This window comes from Aspergillus candidus (assembly GCF_002847045.1).
Source record: "Aspergillus candidus strain CBS 102.13 unplaced genomic scaffold BDW47scaffold_3, whole genome shotgun sequence".
Classification (NCBI taxonomy): domain Eukaryota; kingdom Fungi; phylum Ascomycota; class Eurotiomycetes; order Eurotiales; family Aspergillaceae; genus Aspergillus; species Aspergillus candidus.
In genome coordinates, this window is record NW_020194008.1 from 702,527 (window position 1) to 715,007 (window position 12,481).

The 12,481-nt window shown below is 54.8% G+C and overlaps 5 protein-coding genes across 5 annotated transcripts; 4 read left to right on the forward strand and 1 right to left on the reverse strand.

Annotated features, from left to right (window-relative positions):
* The first annotated feature begins 354 nt into the window (after positions 1-354).
* On the forward strand, positions 355-2,035 carry BDW47DRAFT_98881 (pex2/pex10/pex12 family protein). The gene is made up of 3 exons (XM_024820751.1): positions 355-680; positions 748-1,011; positions 1,075-2,035. The coding sequence occupies exons 1-3, from the start codon at positions 372-374 to the stop codon at positions 1,933-1,935; spliced, it is 1,434 nt and encodes a 477-aa protein (XP_024675972.1). The 5' UTR covers positions 355-371; the 3' UTR covers positions 1,936-2,035.
* Positions 2,036-2,243: 208 nt separating this feature from the next.
* Positions 2,244-4,478, forward strand: ilv3B (putative mitochondrial dihydroxy acid dehydratase). Its single transcript, XM_024820752.1, has 3 exons — positions 2,244-2,598; positions 2,682-2,895; positions 2,978-4,478. Exons 1-3 carry the CDS (start codon positions 2,440-2,442, stop codon positions 4,432-4,434), a joined length of 1,830 nt encoding a protein of 609 aa, XP_024675973.1. The 5' UTR covers positions 2,244-2,439; the 3' UTR covers positions 4,435-4,478.
* A 70-nt stretch (positions 4,479-4,548) lies between these two features.
* Positions 4,549-5,979, reverse strand: BDW47DRAFT_132338 (uncharacterized protein; the record flags this gene model as incomplete). Its single annotated transcript, XM_024817529.1, has 2 exons — positions 5,923-5,979; positions 4,549-5,870 (listed from the first exon to the last, which is right to left on the reverse strand). Exons 1-2 carry the CDS (start codon positions 5,969-5,971, stop codon positions 4,549-4,551), a joined length of 1,371 nt encoding a protein of 456 aa, XP_024675974.1. The 5' UTR covers positions 5,972-5,979.
* Positions 5,980-8,040: 2,061 nt separating this feature from the next.
* Positions 8,041-10,067, forward strand: BDW47DRAFT_115162 (RNA 5'-triphosphatase domain-containing protein; the record flags this gene model as incomplete). Its single annotated transcript, XM_024814767.1, has 2 exons — positions 8,041-8,278; positions 8,332-10,067. 2 exons carry the CDS (start codon positions 8,041-8,043, stop codon positions 10,065-10,067), a joined length of 1,974 nt encoding a protein of 657 aa, XP_024675975.1.
* Positions 10,068-10,459: 392 nt separating this feature from the next.
* Positions 10,460-12,140, forward strand: BDW47DRAFT_98886 (40S ribosomal protein eS19). The gene is made up of 4 exons (XM_024820753.1): positions 10,460-10,594; positions 11,205-11,268; positions 11,333-11,393; positions 11,456-12,140. Exons 1-4 carry the CDS (start codon positions 10,565-10,567, stop codon positions 11,748-11,750), a joined length of 450 nt encoding a protein of 149 aa, XP_024675976.1. The 5' UTR covers positions 10,460-10,564; the 3' UTR covers positions 11,751-12,140.
* The last annotated feature ends 341 nt before the right edge of the window (positions 12,141-12,481 follow it).

A 12,481-nucleotide genomic window follows, 5' to 3' on the forward strand; every position in this document is an offset into this window, starting at 1 on the left:
CACACATGCTGGAAAGATCAACACAGAGACAGCTCTTCAAGCACAAAAAGAGTGATTGATTATGGAGGTCTCATAGTCCTGTGATCATATTATGAACAAAATTGAAATAATTGGTTCGGCTGAACACCTTGCGTAAACCGTACACGGTACATGCAGCCGCCCCCAACAACCCGATGTGGAGATACGGTTGTTGCCTCAGGTGCCACTTGAGTCAGCAGCCAACTGGTGTGAGTCACGTGCACACGCTCTAACCTCGGCTGGCCCAACTCGGTCTGGGGAAACCGACCGAGCGGTTGGATTACCATATGCCCGATTCCCCCTCGAGTTTCCAATATTCCTGACATCCCTGGGAAGCGCATGATGATTTCACGATGAGCTCGACAAATTTTGCTGCTGCCCAAAAGCGCGTACTGGAACGTCGCCGTCTCCGCGAGGCCGAATCTCGCGCCCGGTTTGCGGAGCAGCAGCGAGCGTCACCGGTCAACCATCCCGCGCTCCAACGACTGCCCTACCCTTTAAACACATTACCCCAGTCGGGGTACTCGCTTTGGAACACTGTCAGAGGCCGCGAAGGGTTGCGACCGGCTTTTCGAGTTGGCCAGGTCGATGCGGAATTGCTCGATGAGGAATTGCTGGACTTGCTAAAGGGGGAGGTCGGCAATGCGCTGAAGTACTACGGGGTAGGTCTTCTCCGTTTTACCCCACGCCGATGGAGTGCGTTTCTTGCTGACTCGTGGTCTGTTTTAGCCTCAACTGCGGGAGGACTGGTCGAATGAAATCCAACTCGTGCTGCGCGCGATTCTGTTCAAGCTGGCGATATGGGACCACGATGCGTCGTACGGGGCGGCCTTACAGGGCCTGAAATATGTCGACTGTCGCAGCAAAGGCCCGGTCCATTCCGCGCCCACGAAATGGCAGAAATCGCTGTACGGTATGCTTACGGTTGGTGGTCGCTACGCGTGGGGGAAATGGGAAAGTTGGTTGGTTGACCAAGAGGGCGGCTATGAGGAGGTGAGTCTATTCCCCTTTTTATTGAAGGCCCTTTTTTTTTTTTTTACTTACTCGGTTTGGTAGCCATCACGCGAAGTGCGGATGCTCGCTCGAACGACCGATCTAGTTTCGACAACGCATTCAATCGCCGCCTTCATCTCCTTCCTTGTCTTCCTTGTTAACGGGCGATACCGGACGTTGACCGATCGCATCCTCCGCATTCGCCTCACCCCGCCCTCGCAGCAAGCCAGCCGCGAAGTTTCCTTTGAATACCTGAATCGCCAACTCGTGTGGCACGCTTTCACCGAATTCCTCCTCTTCTTATTACCGCTTGTTGGGATCAGTCGCTGGCGGCGGTGGTTGGCTCGGTTGTGGCGGAAAACCAAGTCCACGTTCAAGGCGAGCGGGGACGACGATGAGCCGGACGAGAGTCAGGGAGAGCTCGCCTTCCTTCCCGAACGAACATGTGCCATCTGTTACAAGGACAACAACCCGGGCGCGGTGACCGAGACGGAGATGGTGGGCGCCGGAGGCGTTGTCGGCTCGGCTGAAACCGATATCACGAATCCCTACGAGACCCTGCCATGCGGATGCGTGTACTGCTTCGTCTGTATTGTGCAGAAGTTGGAAGGCGAGGAGGGCGAAGGCTGGGTCTGTCTCCGCTGCGGGGAGACCGTCAAGAAGTGCAAGCCGTGGAACGGCGACGTCTTGGAGGAAGCTCGACCACCGAGCTCTGGGAAGACCGTGGGGTTTGCCGTCGACGAGGGCACTGGTGTGGATGACGGCGATTCGGACAATGAATCCGACGGTGTCCGGGGAAGATCCAGTCCATTGGAAGAGCTGACGTCCGACGAAGCGTTGCAGCACTCCAGTCAGTGGTCTACCGTGGAGCGGGAGTCTACCGAAGAAGTGTCTGATGAAGAGGACGACGCCGAGAAGGAATAATCCTACTGTCGTGAATATTGGTGCGCCTGCTACGTTTTTATTGACTTTCTTTCTCTTCAACATTATGTCTTAGCCAGTTCATTTTAGAAGTTGACTCTCGGTGGAGATACCCAGCAATCTACTCATTTTATGATATACCCTTTGTCTGCTTTCTCGGAAGGAGTCCGAAGATACCTAAGTTCGTTAACACAAGAATCAGTAGCCAGTCGAGTAAATGGAAGCATCACAACTTCCCCACTACCTCAATAATCCCTATACTATGACTGACTGGTCATTCCCCACTTCAACCACTGGATCAAGGAACACCCGCAAATCACAGCATCTGAATTGACAACAGGTTCTCTCCGAGGTTATTCCTCCCCGCAACGGACTACACGCCGAGTTCACCGACCGGTCGTCATCCGGGCGCGGGGCTTTAATTCCACCCCTCTCTCTTTCTCTTTGCTTTCTCCCACCAAGTCCAGCCGATTCATTCATTTCCTCACAACTAAACGGATTACTATCATGGATCCCTCCCAGCCCGCAGTGTCCAGCACCCTCGGGGAAGCCAAGTACCTCGAGTTTCCCTGTCTTCCGGACGGCGCAAAGAACGAGGATGGCACGCCCGCCTTGAACCGGTATTCGTCGCATATCACGCGGGGTCATGATTTTCCCGGCGCGAAGGTTGGTCATTGCTGTCTTTTTATCTTGCGATGTTTATTTCTTTATTTTCATATATCTACTGGCCGTTGCTAAGCATATCCTAGGCAATGCTCTACGCGGCCGGCGTCCCCGACCAGAAAGCCATGGCCACGAGCCCCCAGGTTGGCGTCGCGTCGGTGTGGTGGGAGGGCAACCCATGCAACATGCACCTGTTGGACCTGGGGAAGACGACCAAGAAGGCGATCACAGATAACGGCATGATCGGATGGCAGTACAACACCATCGGGGTATCGGATGCGATCACGATGGGGAGCGAGGGTAATGACCCCAAGCCAACTCCACATAGCACTTACCCTTCTATACGCAAGAAAGGTCAGCTGACAGATACCAACGTACCAAGGAATGCGATTCTCGCTCCAAACACGCGAAATCATCGCCGACAGCATCGAAAGCGTGACCTGCGCGCAATACCACGACGCCTGCATCGCGATCCCAGGCTGCGACAAGAACATGCCAGGCGTGGTGATGGGTATGGCGCGGCACAACCGGCCCTCGATCATGATCTACGGCGGCACCATCCAAATCGGCTACTCGAACCTCCTGCGCAAGCCGATCAACGTGTCGAGCTGCTTCGAAGCCGCCGGCGCATACGCCTACGGAACCCTCCGCCAGCCGACCGACGACGGCGGCGACACTAGCAAGAGCGCCGACGAGATCATGGACGACCTGGAGCGACACGCGTGTCCGACGGCAGGTGCCTGCGGCGGGATGTTCACTGCGAACACGATGGCGACTGCCATCGAGTCGATGGGTCTCTCCCTACCGGGATCATCATCGACGCCCGCGTCATCGCCATCCAAGATGCGCGAGTGCGCCAAGGCAGCAGACGCGATCCGCGTGTGCATGGAGCAGAACATCCGGCCGCGCGACCTGCTGACCAAGCGGTCATTCGAGAACGCGCTTGTCATAACGATGGCGCTCGGCGGGAGCACCAACGGCGTGCTGCACTTCCTGGCCATGGCGCGCACAGCCGGCGTCGAGCTCACACTGGACGACATCCAGCGCGTCAGCGACAAGATCCCCTTCATCGCGGACCTAGCTCCCAGCGGGAAGTACTACATGGCGGACCTGTACGACATCGGGGGCATCCCGTCCGTGCAGAAGCTGCTGGTCGCAGCGGGGCTGCTGGACGGGGACATCCCGACCGTGACGGGGCGGACGCTGGCGCAGAACGTAGCGGCGTTCCCGTCGCTGCCGGCCGACCAGGTGATCATCCGGCCGCTGGACCAGCCGATCAAGGCCACAGGCCATTTGCAGATTCTGCGGGGGAACCTCGCGCCGGGGGGCGCGGTGGCGAAGATCACGGGCAAGGAGGGACTGTCGTTTACGGGGCGGGCGAGGGTCTTCGATAAGGAGTGGAGGCTGAACGAGGCGCTGGACCAGGGGCGGATTCCGCGCGGGGAGAACCTGGTGGTTATTGTGCGGTATGAGGGGCCGAAGGGTGGGCCGGGGATGCCTGAGCAGTTGAAGGCCAGCGCGGCGCTCATGGGGGCCAAGTTGACGAATGTGGCGCTTATCACGGACGGGCGGTACTCCGGGGCTAGCCATGGGTTTATTGTTGGGCACATTGTGCCGGAGGCGGCGGTGGGTGGGCCCCTGGCGGTGGTGCGCGATGGGGATATGATTACTATCGATGCGAAGACGAACTCGATCTCTATGGACGTGTCGGATGAGGAGTTGCAGCAGCGGATGCGCGAGTGGAAGCCGCCTGTGCCGCATGTTACGCGGGGGGTGTTGGCTAAGTATGCGCGGTTGGTGGGGGATGCGTCGACGGGGGCGATGACGGATCTTTTTTAGGAAAAGGATTGGGTGTCTCATTTGGTTTTACTAGCACCGTTTTTCATATCCACTATCATATTTATCATGGACACACACTCCCACGAGAGGCCGAGAGAGAGGGAGAGAGAGAGACTACCAGTCGGCTCCCGTCTCCTTAGGTGTAGGCGCCGCACCCACAGACTCAGGCACAGCTGCAACAGCAACCTCCTCATTCCCAGTCCCGGTTGGCACCGCCTTCCCACTCCAGCTGCCTTCCCCAATCAGCGGTACCATGCTCACAGGCGGGATATACCAAGACCGATGACACGCGGTCCAGCGCTCATCAATCTGGGTCATAACGCCCTTGGGGATACCCATGTGAGGCCGATAATCGTCCCTGACCAGCGTGCAAGACGTGCCCACGGGACACTGACCTCCGCCCTCGTACTTGTCCCAAGGGATGAGTGGCATGGAGTAGTTGCCTACCTGGTGCAGCTGGAACTCGTCGTAGCTGAAGGGGAAGGCGGTCCCAATTATGGGGTACTTGGCGTTGCGGTGGCCGCGGTAGGACGAGATGGCGTCGGGCTCGACGGAGATGATGACGTTTTCGTGCTCGCCGCCGCAGGAGCCGCCCGGGTGTGCGCGCATGTTGCTGCGGGCGTAGATGCTGGTGAAGGAGACGTAGATGGTGGGGGAGACGAAGGTGTTGCCGTTGATGACGGCTGTGTTCGGGCCGGTCCCGGTGGGCGTCGCTGGGATGGTTGTGCCGGTCTGGGAGCAGAGGTCGCCTGAGACGGTGGAGACGGGCCAGTAGAAGAGAGTAGCGTCGCCGGGAAGGTAGTGGCAGTTTGTGCAGGGGTCGTCCACGGTGTAGTTTCGGCTGGTTGAGGGGCAGCTAGTCGGGCGGATCGGACTGTTTGTGTCGCCCGGTGGGGGCGTCGGGACGGCGCTGTGGTAGGCGGAAGAGAGAGAGGAATATGTGGACCAGATGGCGATGCAGTCTTGGGTGTTGAGACTGCAGGAAGGGGCTGGATCAGGCGAGCGGTAGACGGGTTTGGTGTTGCTGTCTGTCGTTTGGAACGTGCTGCATGGGCCCGTGCCAGGCCAGAAGGACGTGAGAGTTTCGCGAGGACCCAGAGCGCGTGGGATATTGTCGCAGAGGGTGGTCACTGGGCCAGTGTGCGTGTCGTGCCACCCTTCGCCCCAGACCTTGGTATTGCAGGCTCCGGTGCTGGTCGGATAGGGTTTGTAGATCGTAGAGGTCGATGTGGCGCCCAGCGAGGTGAGCTCGCTGGCGCGGCCGTCGTACTCGACCCATTCGGCGTTGCAGAGGACGGCCGAGGCCGAGGCGCCAGTGGTTGGGCCATAGTAGTAGTCGGTCGAGGTGGGCCAGAAGAGTGTCGTGTCACAGGTATGGAGCCATTGGCTGCTGGTCGAAGAGGTTGTGCAGGTGTCTATCCCATCTCGGGGGAGGACTGGATATTTCGACGTTAGCATTGGCACTGCAGTAGCAGTAATCATACACACCAGGCTTGGCGGAGACAATTGCTCCATAGAAGAGAAATGCTGCCCACATGGTGCAGCAGATGGTTACGAGATTGTTGGAGAGACACTTTGATGAACCAGAGAACTGTTGCAGTTTATATCGGTACTGGGCTTGATATACTATCATCATAAACTCGCTAAAGTCTGAGGTCAGACGTCTCTCGGAGACTGGAGTCCAGATCAGAGCCACTATAGGATGCCGCATGAGGCTAAATTCCTATTGGGTTTGATTCATCTCATCTGCAAGATTCTGGGTTCCCGTAACCTCATCTGCCGCCCTAATTGCTGCAGGTGTCACTTCACCGTCCATTTTTGGTGAAGTCTGCTCTTGACCGTGAGGACGAACGAGATGGTCAATCTAATTTGCGGCTGACACTGGCTCTTTGGGCATCATAGCCGCATACCACTGCTGGGCTCCTGAGTTGTTTTTACCGAATACGAACGCTTTTCGGTGGCTGCAGAATCTCGATGCCCACAACCATCGTATTAATTGTCTTTTAGTGTGGAAAATATCCCGACAGTTAGAAAAGATCTGTAGACTCTGCAAATTCTTGACAGGTCTAATCCAATGTACCTAGAACGATCACATTGGGTGTTAACCACAGTCACTTCAGCCAGTAGTAGCTCACTACTCGTATATTCAATCAGGCTCTACCTGTCTCCATGAACTTTGGCCAGAGATGAGTCGAGTAGCAGCTTAGACTGTGTTAGAAATCCAATACATAATAATCCCATCGCACGTAGAAGAAGAGTAGTAATGCTGTCGAGAAGACAATGGAGATGGAGTCAACAATGCCCATAGTATGTATGATGTCACATGATGGGCGGATGAGTCATCCGCGCGGGTCAATCATGCCGCCTTCTTCTTTCTTTCTCTCCATTCTCCACGCTGCGATTTCCTGCGATTTGCACGGCTGCAGATGGATTGATCTTCCAACGTACGTGCCTAGGTAGTTACAATCTTGACATCTAACTTCACCTTTTGACTCTCACAATTTCCGTCCAACAATTGGTCCCGGATCGGAATTTTCGTTGCGGGTTGCACAACATCGTCATCCGGCTTTTTCCGCAGTGAAATTCTGCCGTCGGGATACATATAAAATAGGCAACCCCGGCCGTCTCCTATCAACAGCGTGGGATACAGAGTACAGGCGGCCTTCTTGTTGGGCATTTTGCGGTACGTATCCGGTGGAATGTTGGACACATTCTTCGTGGATTCTCACCCCTGATTGGCATCAGACCTACCGGATCTGTTCATGACTGACTTCCACATAGCGGTTTAGTTAGTCCATGTGGCCGACCCGCTGAAGCCTGTTCGTCGCGCGCATTTTTCCCATCAAAATCCCACAGAATCAATAGTTCTGGCCACGCTTGCGTTGTGACTGCAATTGAAAGTGTGGAGCTGTAAGATCTCCCGGGAGCGCGGAGAACTAGTCGGGAGACCAACGTGTTGGATTCTCTACTCTCATTGGCTCAGTTTCTAGAGAAGACGTACGCGCATTCGGATTCGATTGCTAGTGACCTACTGCCTGCCTACCTACCTAAGGTACCTCTACCTACCTGACGTGGTAGGAGGTACAACCCAAGGTCCTCCGGATTCCCAGTTTTACGCTCATGCTCTGGGGTTTGGATATCTTTCGCTCTGATCGACCCGCCCTCCCGCCTCACTATCGAGTCAGGCTGTATCCGCCCACCAAACAGCGTTCGGTATCCTGTCCCGTGAGGGTTTTGGACTCACGTTCCAGAATCGATCGTCATCGCCACAGGGTCTCCTGACGCTGGCCGTTAGGCTTGGAAACCCAGTGAGGGCGCAAACCTATTCTTCAGCAAGGAGATCTCACCGCTGCCTTATTAATAGACGTGGACACTATTGTCACGTCCGTCCTTGTTACGATGGGCTCCTCTGGTGCACCTTTAAACTCGGCCATATCTCGCCCAACTTTAGATATCGGTGCTATCCTACGATCCTGGAACCCGATCTCCGCTGTTCTCCCCTCGCCCAGTGATTGGAGCTCCTTCACTCGTTACTTTTACTCTGCTGGTCAGGATGGAACTGTGAATTGGACCAAAGTAGTGTTTCTGACCACATTCTGCTTCGCCATGGCCGGGTGTGGGCTTTTTTCTTCGTTGACGTGGCGGAGATTCGGCAGGCCGTCTCACGAAAGAAGTCGGCTTCGTCGCGGGTTGCGGAGAACCCATTCCAAGGCTTCTGCGGAAGAGACAATAACCTCCTCCGACGAAGAAGAATTTGATAGCAAAACCTCTCTGCGCCCTGGCACAGATAGCACGGTCCCTGAAAAAGATGCCTCGTCGCACCATCAGGAGAAGTCGGAAGAAGGTGAGTCGGGATTCCTTCCTATCCTTGTCATCGGCCGGACTGACGTCAATCAGCACACGATACAGACCCCGGTTTACTGAAGAAACACTCTTCGTATCTGTCCTATTCGACCTCTGTTGCTACTTATCCGTCTGTCCGGACATTCTACCGTCCCCACCCACAGATGGACAAATTGCCAACCAAACCCACCCCGATCCCGTTGTTGGTTTTCGTCCACGGGCTCGGGGGCTCTTTGGCGCAGTTCAACCACCTTCTTACCACCTTGTCTAATGTCGGCCCATGCTTTGGGATCGACCTCCCCGGTTGTGGCCTGTCGGACTTCGCCCCGACTTCGTGGGATGCGTACACGGTCGATGCAATGGCGGAGCTACTGGCCACCTCCATTGATCAGCACCGTGATAAAGAGGCCGGGCAAGGCGTGATCCTGATCGCTCATAGTCTCGGCTGCTCGTTGTCTGCGCTTTTGGCCTCCTCCGCCTCGTCATTAGGCGGGGACCTGAAACAACACATTCTGGGACTGATCGCCGTCTGCCCTCGCGCATCTCCTCCGAGCCCCAAGGAAGTCACGAGTTTCCGCCGTCTTCTTCAAATCCCAGGGCCTGTCTTCGATATCTGGCGTTGCTGGGATCGACGGGGCGGCTTGTATAGTGCCAGCGTCAATAGACTTGTTGGCGCCGCTGCCGATCCTGATACCCGCCATCTCCAAGTGCGGTACAATAAGCAGAGCAAGACCGCGGTCTGGAGACGGATGGCTTGGGGGACGCTTCCCGAATACGACAGCAGTGGTAAACCGACCGGCGGTATTCCGGGGCGCGATATCTGGGCTGGTGTGACTCTGCCTGTGCTTCTTGTGGCTGGAGAATCAGACGCCGTTACGAAACCTGGGGAGCTTCGGAAAATCCTCAACTTTTTCGGAGATACGAAGTCCCAAGACCAGGACATCACCCACCGCGCTCCTGATGCGTCCCAAGTCCACGACCAAAAGTCCGACTCTGGCGATGTTTCAGCATCCTGTGTGGAAAAGGATGCTGATCATCAGGCCGAAACGAAGCCAGTTCGGACCAAACGCTGTGTCAAGACCGTCGTTCTCCCTGCACCGGCCTCTCACGCGCTGATCTACGATCGTGCGACGTATCGCACTTTGTCGGGGATCATCCAAGACTTCCTCCGAAAACACGTTGACCACCGTCTCAGCCTGGGATGGCAGCTACAGCATCTCAATACTTCTGGCAAGTGGGATGTGAAGAACCTGGTCAAATGGCAGAAGGTTCCACCTGTCTCGGAGCGGATCGCCGACACATTCGTCGCTCTCAAGATGCTGCGGGAGGTGGACGAGGAGCATAATCCGCAACTGTTTGCGCAGAAGTACCACGACCAGATCTACGCGGTGATTGACATCAGTTACGAGAACCCGGTGTACAACCCGGCCTCGCTGGAACGAGGCGGCATCCACTACCACAAGCACCCCACCGTCTCCAAGATCCCTCCGACGCCCGACGAGACGCGGGATTTCATCGCTCTGGTAGATCGAATCCAGAGTGAAATCACCGAGCAGATGGAAAAGTCCGGGGACCGTAAGCGTCCAGTGGTGGGCGTCCACTGCCACTACGGGTTCAACCGGACGGGATTCTTGCTCGTGTCGTACCTGATCGAGCGGTGCGGGTATAGTGTGCAGGAGGCGATTGACGAGTTTGAGCGACGGCGACCACCGGGCATCCGCCACGGACATTTTATGGACACGCTGTTTGTGCGGTATTGTGTTGGGTTGCAGCGGGCCCCGACCTTGTAGTTTGCTTGATGATATCCTTTTTGTTTTGATAAACGCGTACTGGATGCGATGCGGTCGAGCGAAACGCGAGCCTATATTTTTTGTATGATAGAATTACATGATATCCTTACACAATATGATCATCTCTAATACTAAGTTCTGGAGTCTACATGGTACATACTCCGTAGTACATGGATGGATAGTATCTGAAGCAGTGACCATAAGAGACTAGCCCGATATGGACTGGTGTATAAAATTGACTGCCTCAGGCATATACGCTAAACCACAAATAGGGGGAAACAGGTTAGGGTACAGCTAAACCCAAAGCGGCCTAGCGTGCAACCGACACACAACCGAGAAAGTCCATCGATTATTCTGTTGTGTGCGAATTTCGAGGCCGCCTCCGTCCGACTCCCCGACCGACTTCAACGACGACAACGACACCCATCCCACCTCCCGCCTCCCTCCCTCCCTCAACTCGCCCCCTCCGTTCACCTTCGAGGTCTCAAGTCGCAAAAATGGGTGGTGTCTCCGTTCGCGATGTGGACGTAAGTTGCTTGCTTGCTTTTTACACCTCCCCCGGAACTGGACTTGGACAGGCAGGATCTTCTTTCTCGTGGACGAAACGGGCAGACAGGCGGCTTGGACAGATTTGGCAGATTCTTTTCCCACTCGATATTCGGTACATCTACGCTGTGACGCTCGGGTTTTTTTATGCGCGAGGAAACGACATTGGAAGTTGGGACGACTGAAGGATGGTGAGAGAGGATTGATCTCGCTCACTCCGAGACCTTACTTTCGGAGGAACCTTACGGATAGTTATCCATCGACATGGGAGTGTCGAATTCGACTGGATGCTCTTTCAAAATGGTCATGGATGACGCGATTATTTTACGATTCTTGCGTGTGGATTTCGCTGCAGGATTTGCGACTCGACCAGGACTTGAGAACATGGACTCTACGATCACGGTGCATTGCATCGATGCTGCGCCGTGCACTGGATGACCGATCTGATCGGTTGGGACCAGCGCCGTACGAATATCGAATTTGCCAAATCTGCCGACTGCCGACTGCTGGGAATCGGGGATCCGGGTGTCCATGTCCAGGTCAAAATCTGATATGGGACATTTAAACGCTAACATCTTCGTTCCACTACAGGCGCAGAAGTTCATTGCTGCCTACTCGGCGTTCCTGAAGCGTCAGGGCAAGCTCCCCATCCCCGGTATGTCATCCTTTATATCTGCGGCAATTGCACAAGGGGAGTTATATGTACTAACGACTACTAGGCTGGGTCGATACCGTCAAGACCTCCGCCTCCAACGAGCTCCCTCCCCAGGATCCTGACTGGTACGACCGCCACCTCGATCAACATCAAATCTCATGAATGCAGCAACTGACCAAGATTCAAGGTACTACGTCCGTGCCGCCGCCGTCGCCCGTCACATCTACGTGCGCAAGACCGTCGGTGTTGGCCGTCTGCGCAAGGTCCACGGCTCCACCAAGAACCGTGGTGCCCGCCCGGCCCACCACGTCGACGCCTCCGGGTCCGTCGACCGCAAGGTGATGCAGTCTCTGGAGAAGATCGGCGTGCTCGAGCAGGACGAGGACAAGGGCGGCCGCCGCATCTCGCAGAGTGGCCAGCGGGATCTGGACCGGATCGCCAAGACCACCGTCGACGAGGAGGAGGAGGAGGATGACGAATAGATTCGGTTTTTGAAAGTTTTTTCTTTTTAACTTTGCTCTCTCAGCATTATGCGATGTGGAAACTGAAAACCGAACCTGAATTGAAAAGGAAATTATTTTTTTTTCTCTCTTAATGATTAAGAAAAAAAAGGAAAACAAAAAAGTGCATTTCATCTCTTCTTACCTTTGTCTTCCTTGTTTTACTGCCCACTGCTTTGCTGCATAGGCGCTTTATGCTTTATCTCTTGTTCACGTACGGGAGAAAGCAAAAAGGAAGAAAGTCCACTAACCACACTCCCTTCGACTGAGACGAAGGTGAAGTGGAATGGATCTAGAGTGAGATGAGGACGGATACCGGGACTGGATACTATTATTTATCTATTTGAGGAATGTACTCAATTTCATGTTCAACCTGCACTATCCGTATCATCATCCCCATTGATAGGGATCATATCGATTATATCATGCATGTCTCTGTCTGTCTCAAATCCATGGCAGTAGACAAGTTTGCACATATGTCTGTGTTCCTTCCATCTGAAGATTCTAATATACCGAGTTGGTTATCATGGGGTTGATCTACTTCCTTCCATCAAGAATTAGCTACTGTACAACCAGGTGGTCTATATGACTCGTGAATAGATCAGATTCTATAGACTCAATGGAAATACTGAAGAACTTAATATTAGACAATCAGCCCCCAAGCAAAACTATCGATCTGCAGATTCATCTGCGCTAAGCAAGGATCCCATTCA

Coding starts and splice junctions, on each gene's coding strand:
- ilv3B (XM_024820752.1), top strand. CDS start 2,440: ATGGATCCCTCCCAGCCCGCAGTGTCCAGCACCCTCGGGGAAGCCAAG. Junction 2,599..2,681: donor ATGATTTTCCCGGCGCGAAG/GTTGGTCATTGC, acceptor AGCATATCCTAG/GCAATGCTCTACGCGGCCGG. Junction 2,896..2,977: donor GATCACGATGGGGAGCGAGG/GTAATGACCCCA, acceptor CAACGTACCAAG/GAATGCGATTCTCGCTCCAA.
- BDW47DRAFT_98886 (XM_024820753.1), top strand. CDS start 10,565: ATGGGTGGTGTCTCCGTTCGCGATGTGGAC. Junction 11,269..11,332: donor GGGCAAGCTCCCCATCCCCG/GTATGTCATCCT, acceptor AACGACTACTAG/GCTGGGTCGATACCGTCAAG. Junction 11,394..11,455: donor CCTCCCCAGGATCCTGACTG/GTACGACCGCCA, acceptor CCAAGATTCAAG/GTACTACGTCCGTGCCGCCG.
- BDW47DRAFT_98881 (XM_024820751.1), top strand. CDS start 372: ATGAGCTCGACAAATTTTGCTGCTGCCCAAAAGCGCGTACTGGAACGT. Junction 681..747: donor ATGCGCTGAAGTACTACGGG/GTAGGTCTTCTC, acceptor GGTCTGTTTTAG/CCTCAACTGCGGGAGGACTG. Junction 1,012..1,074: donor AAGAGGGCGGCTATGAGGAG/GTGAGTCTATTC, acceptor TCGGTTTGGTAG/CCATCACGCGAAGTGCGGAT.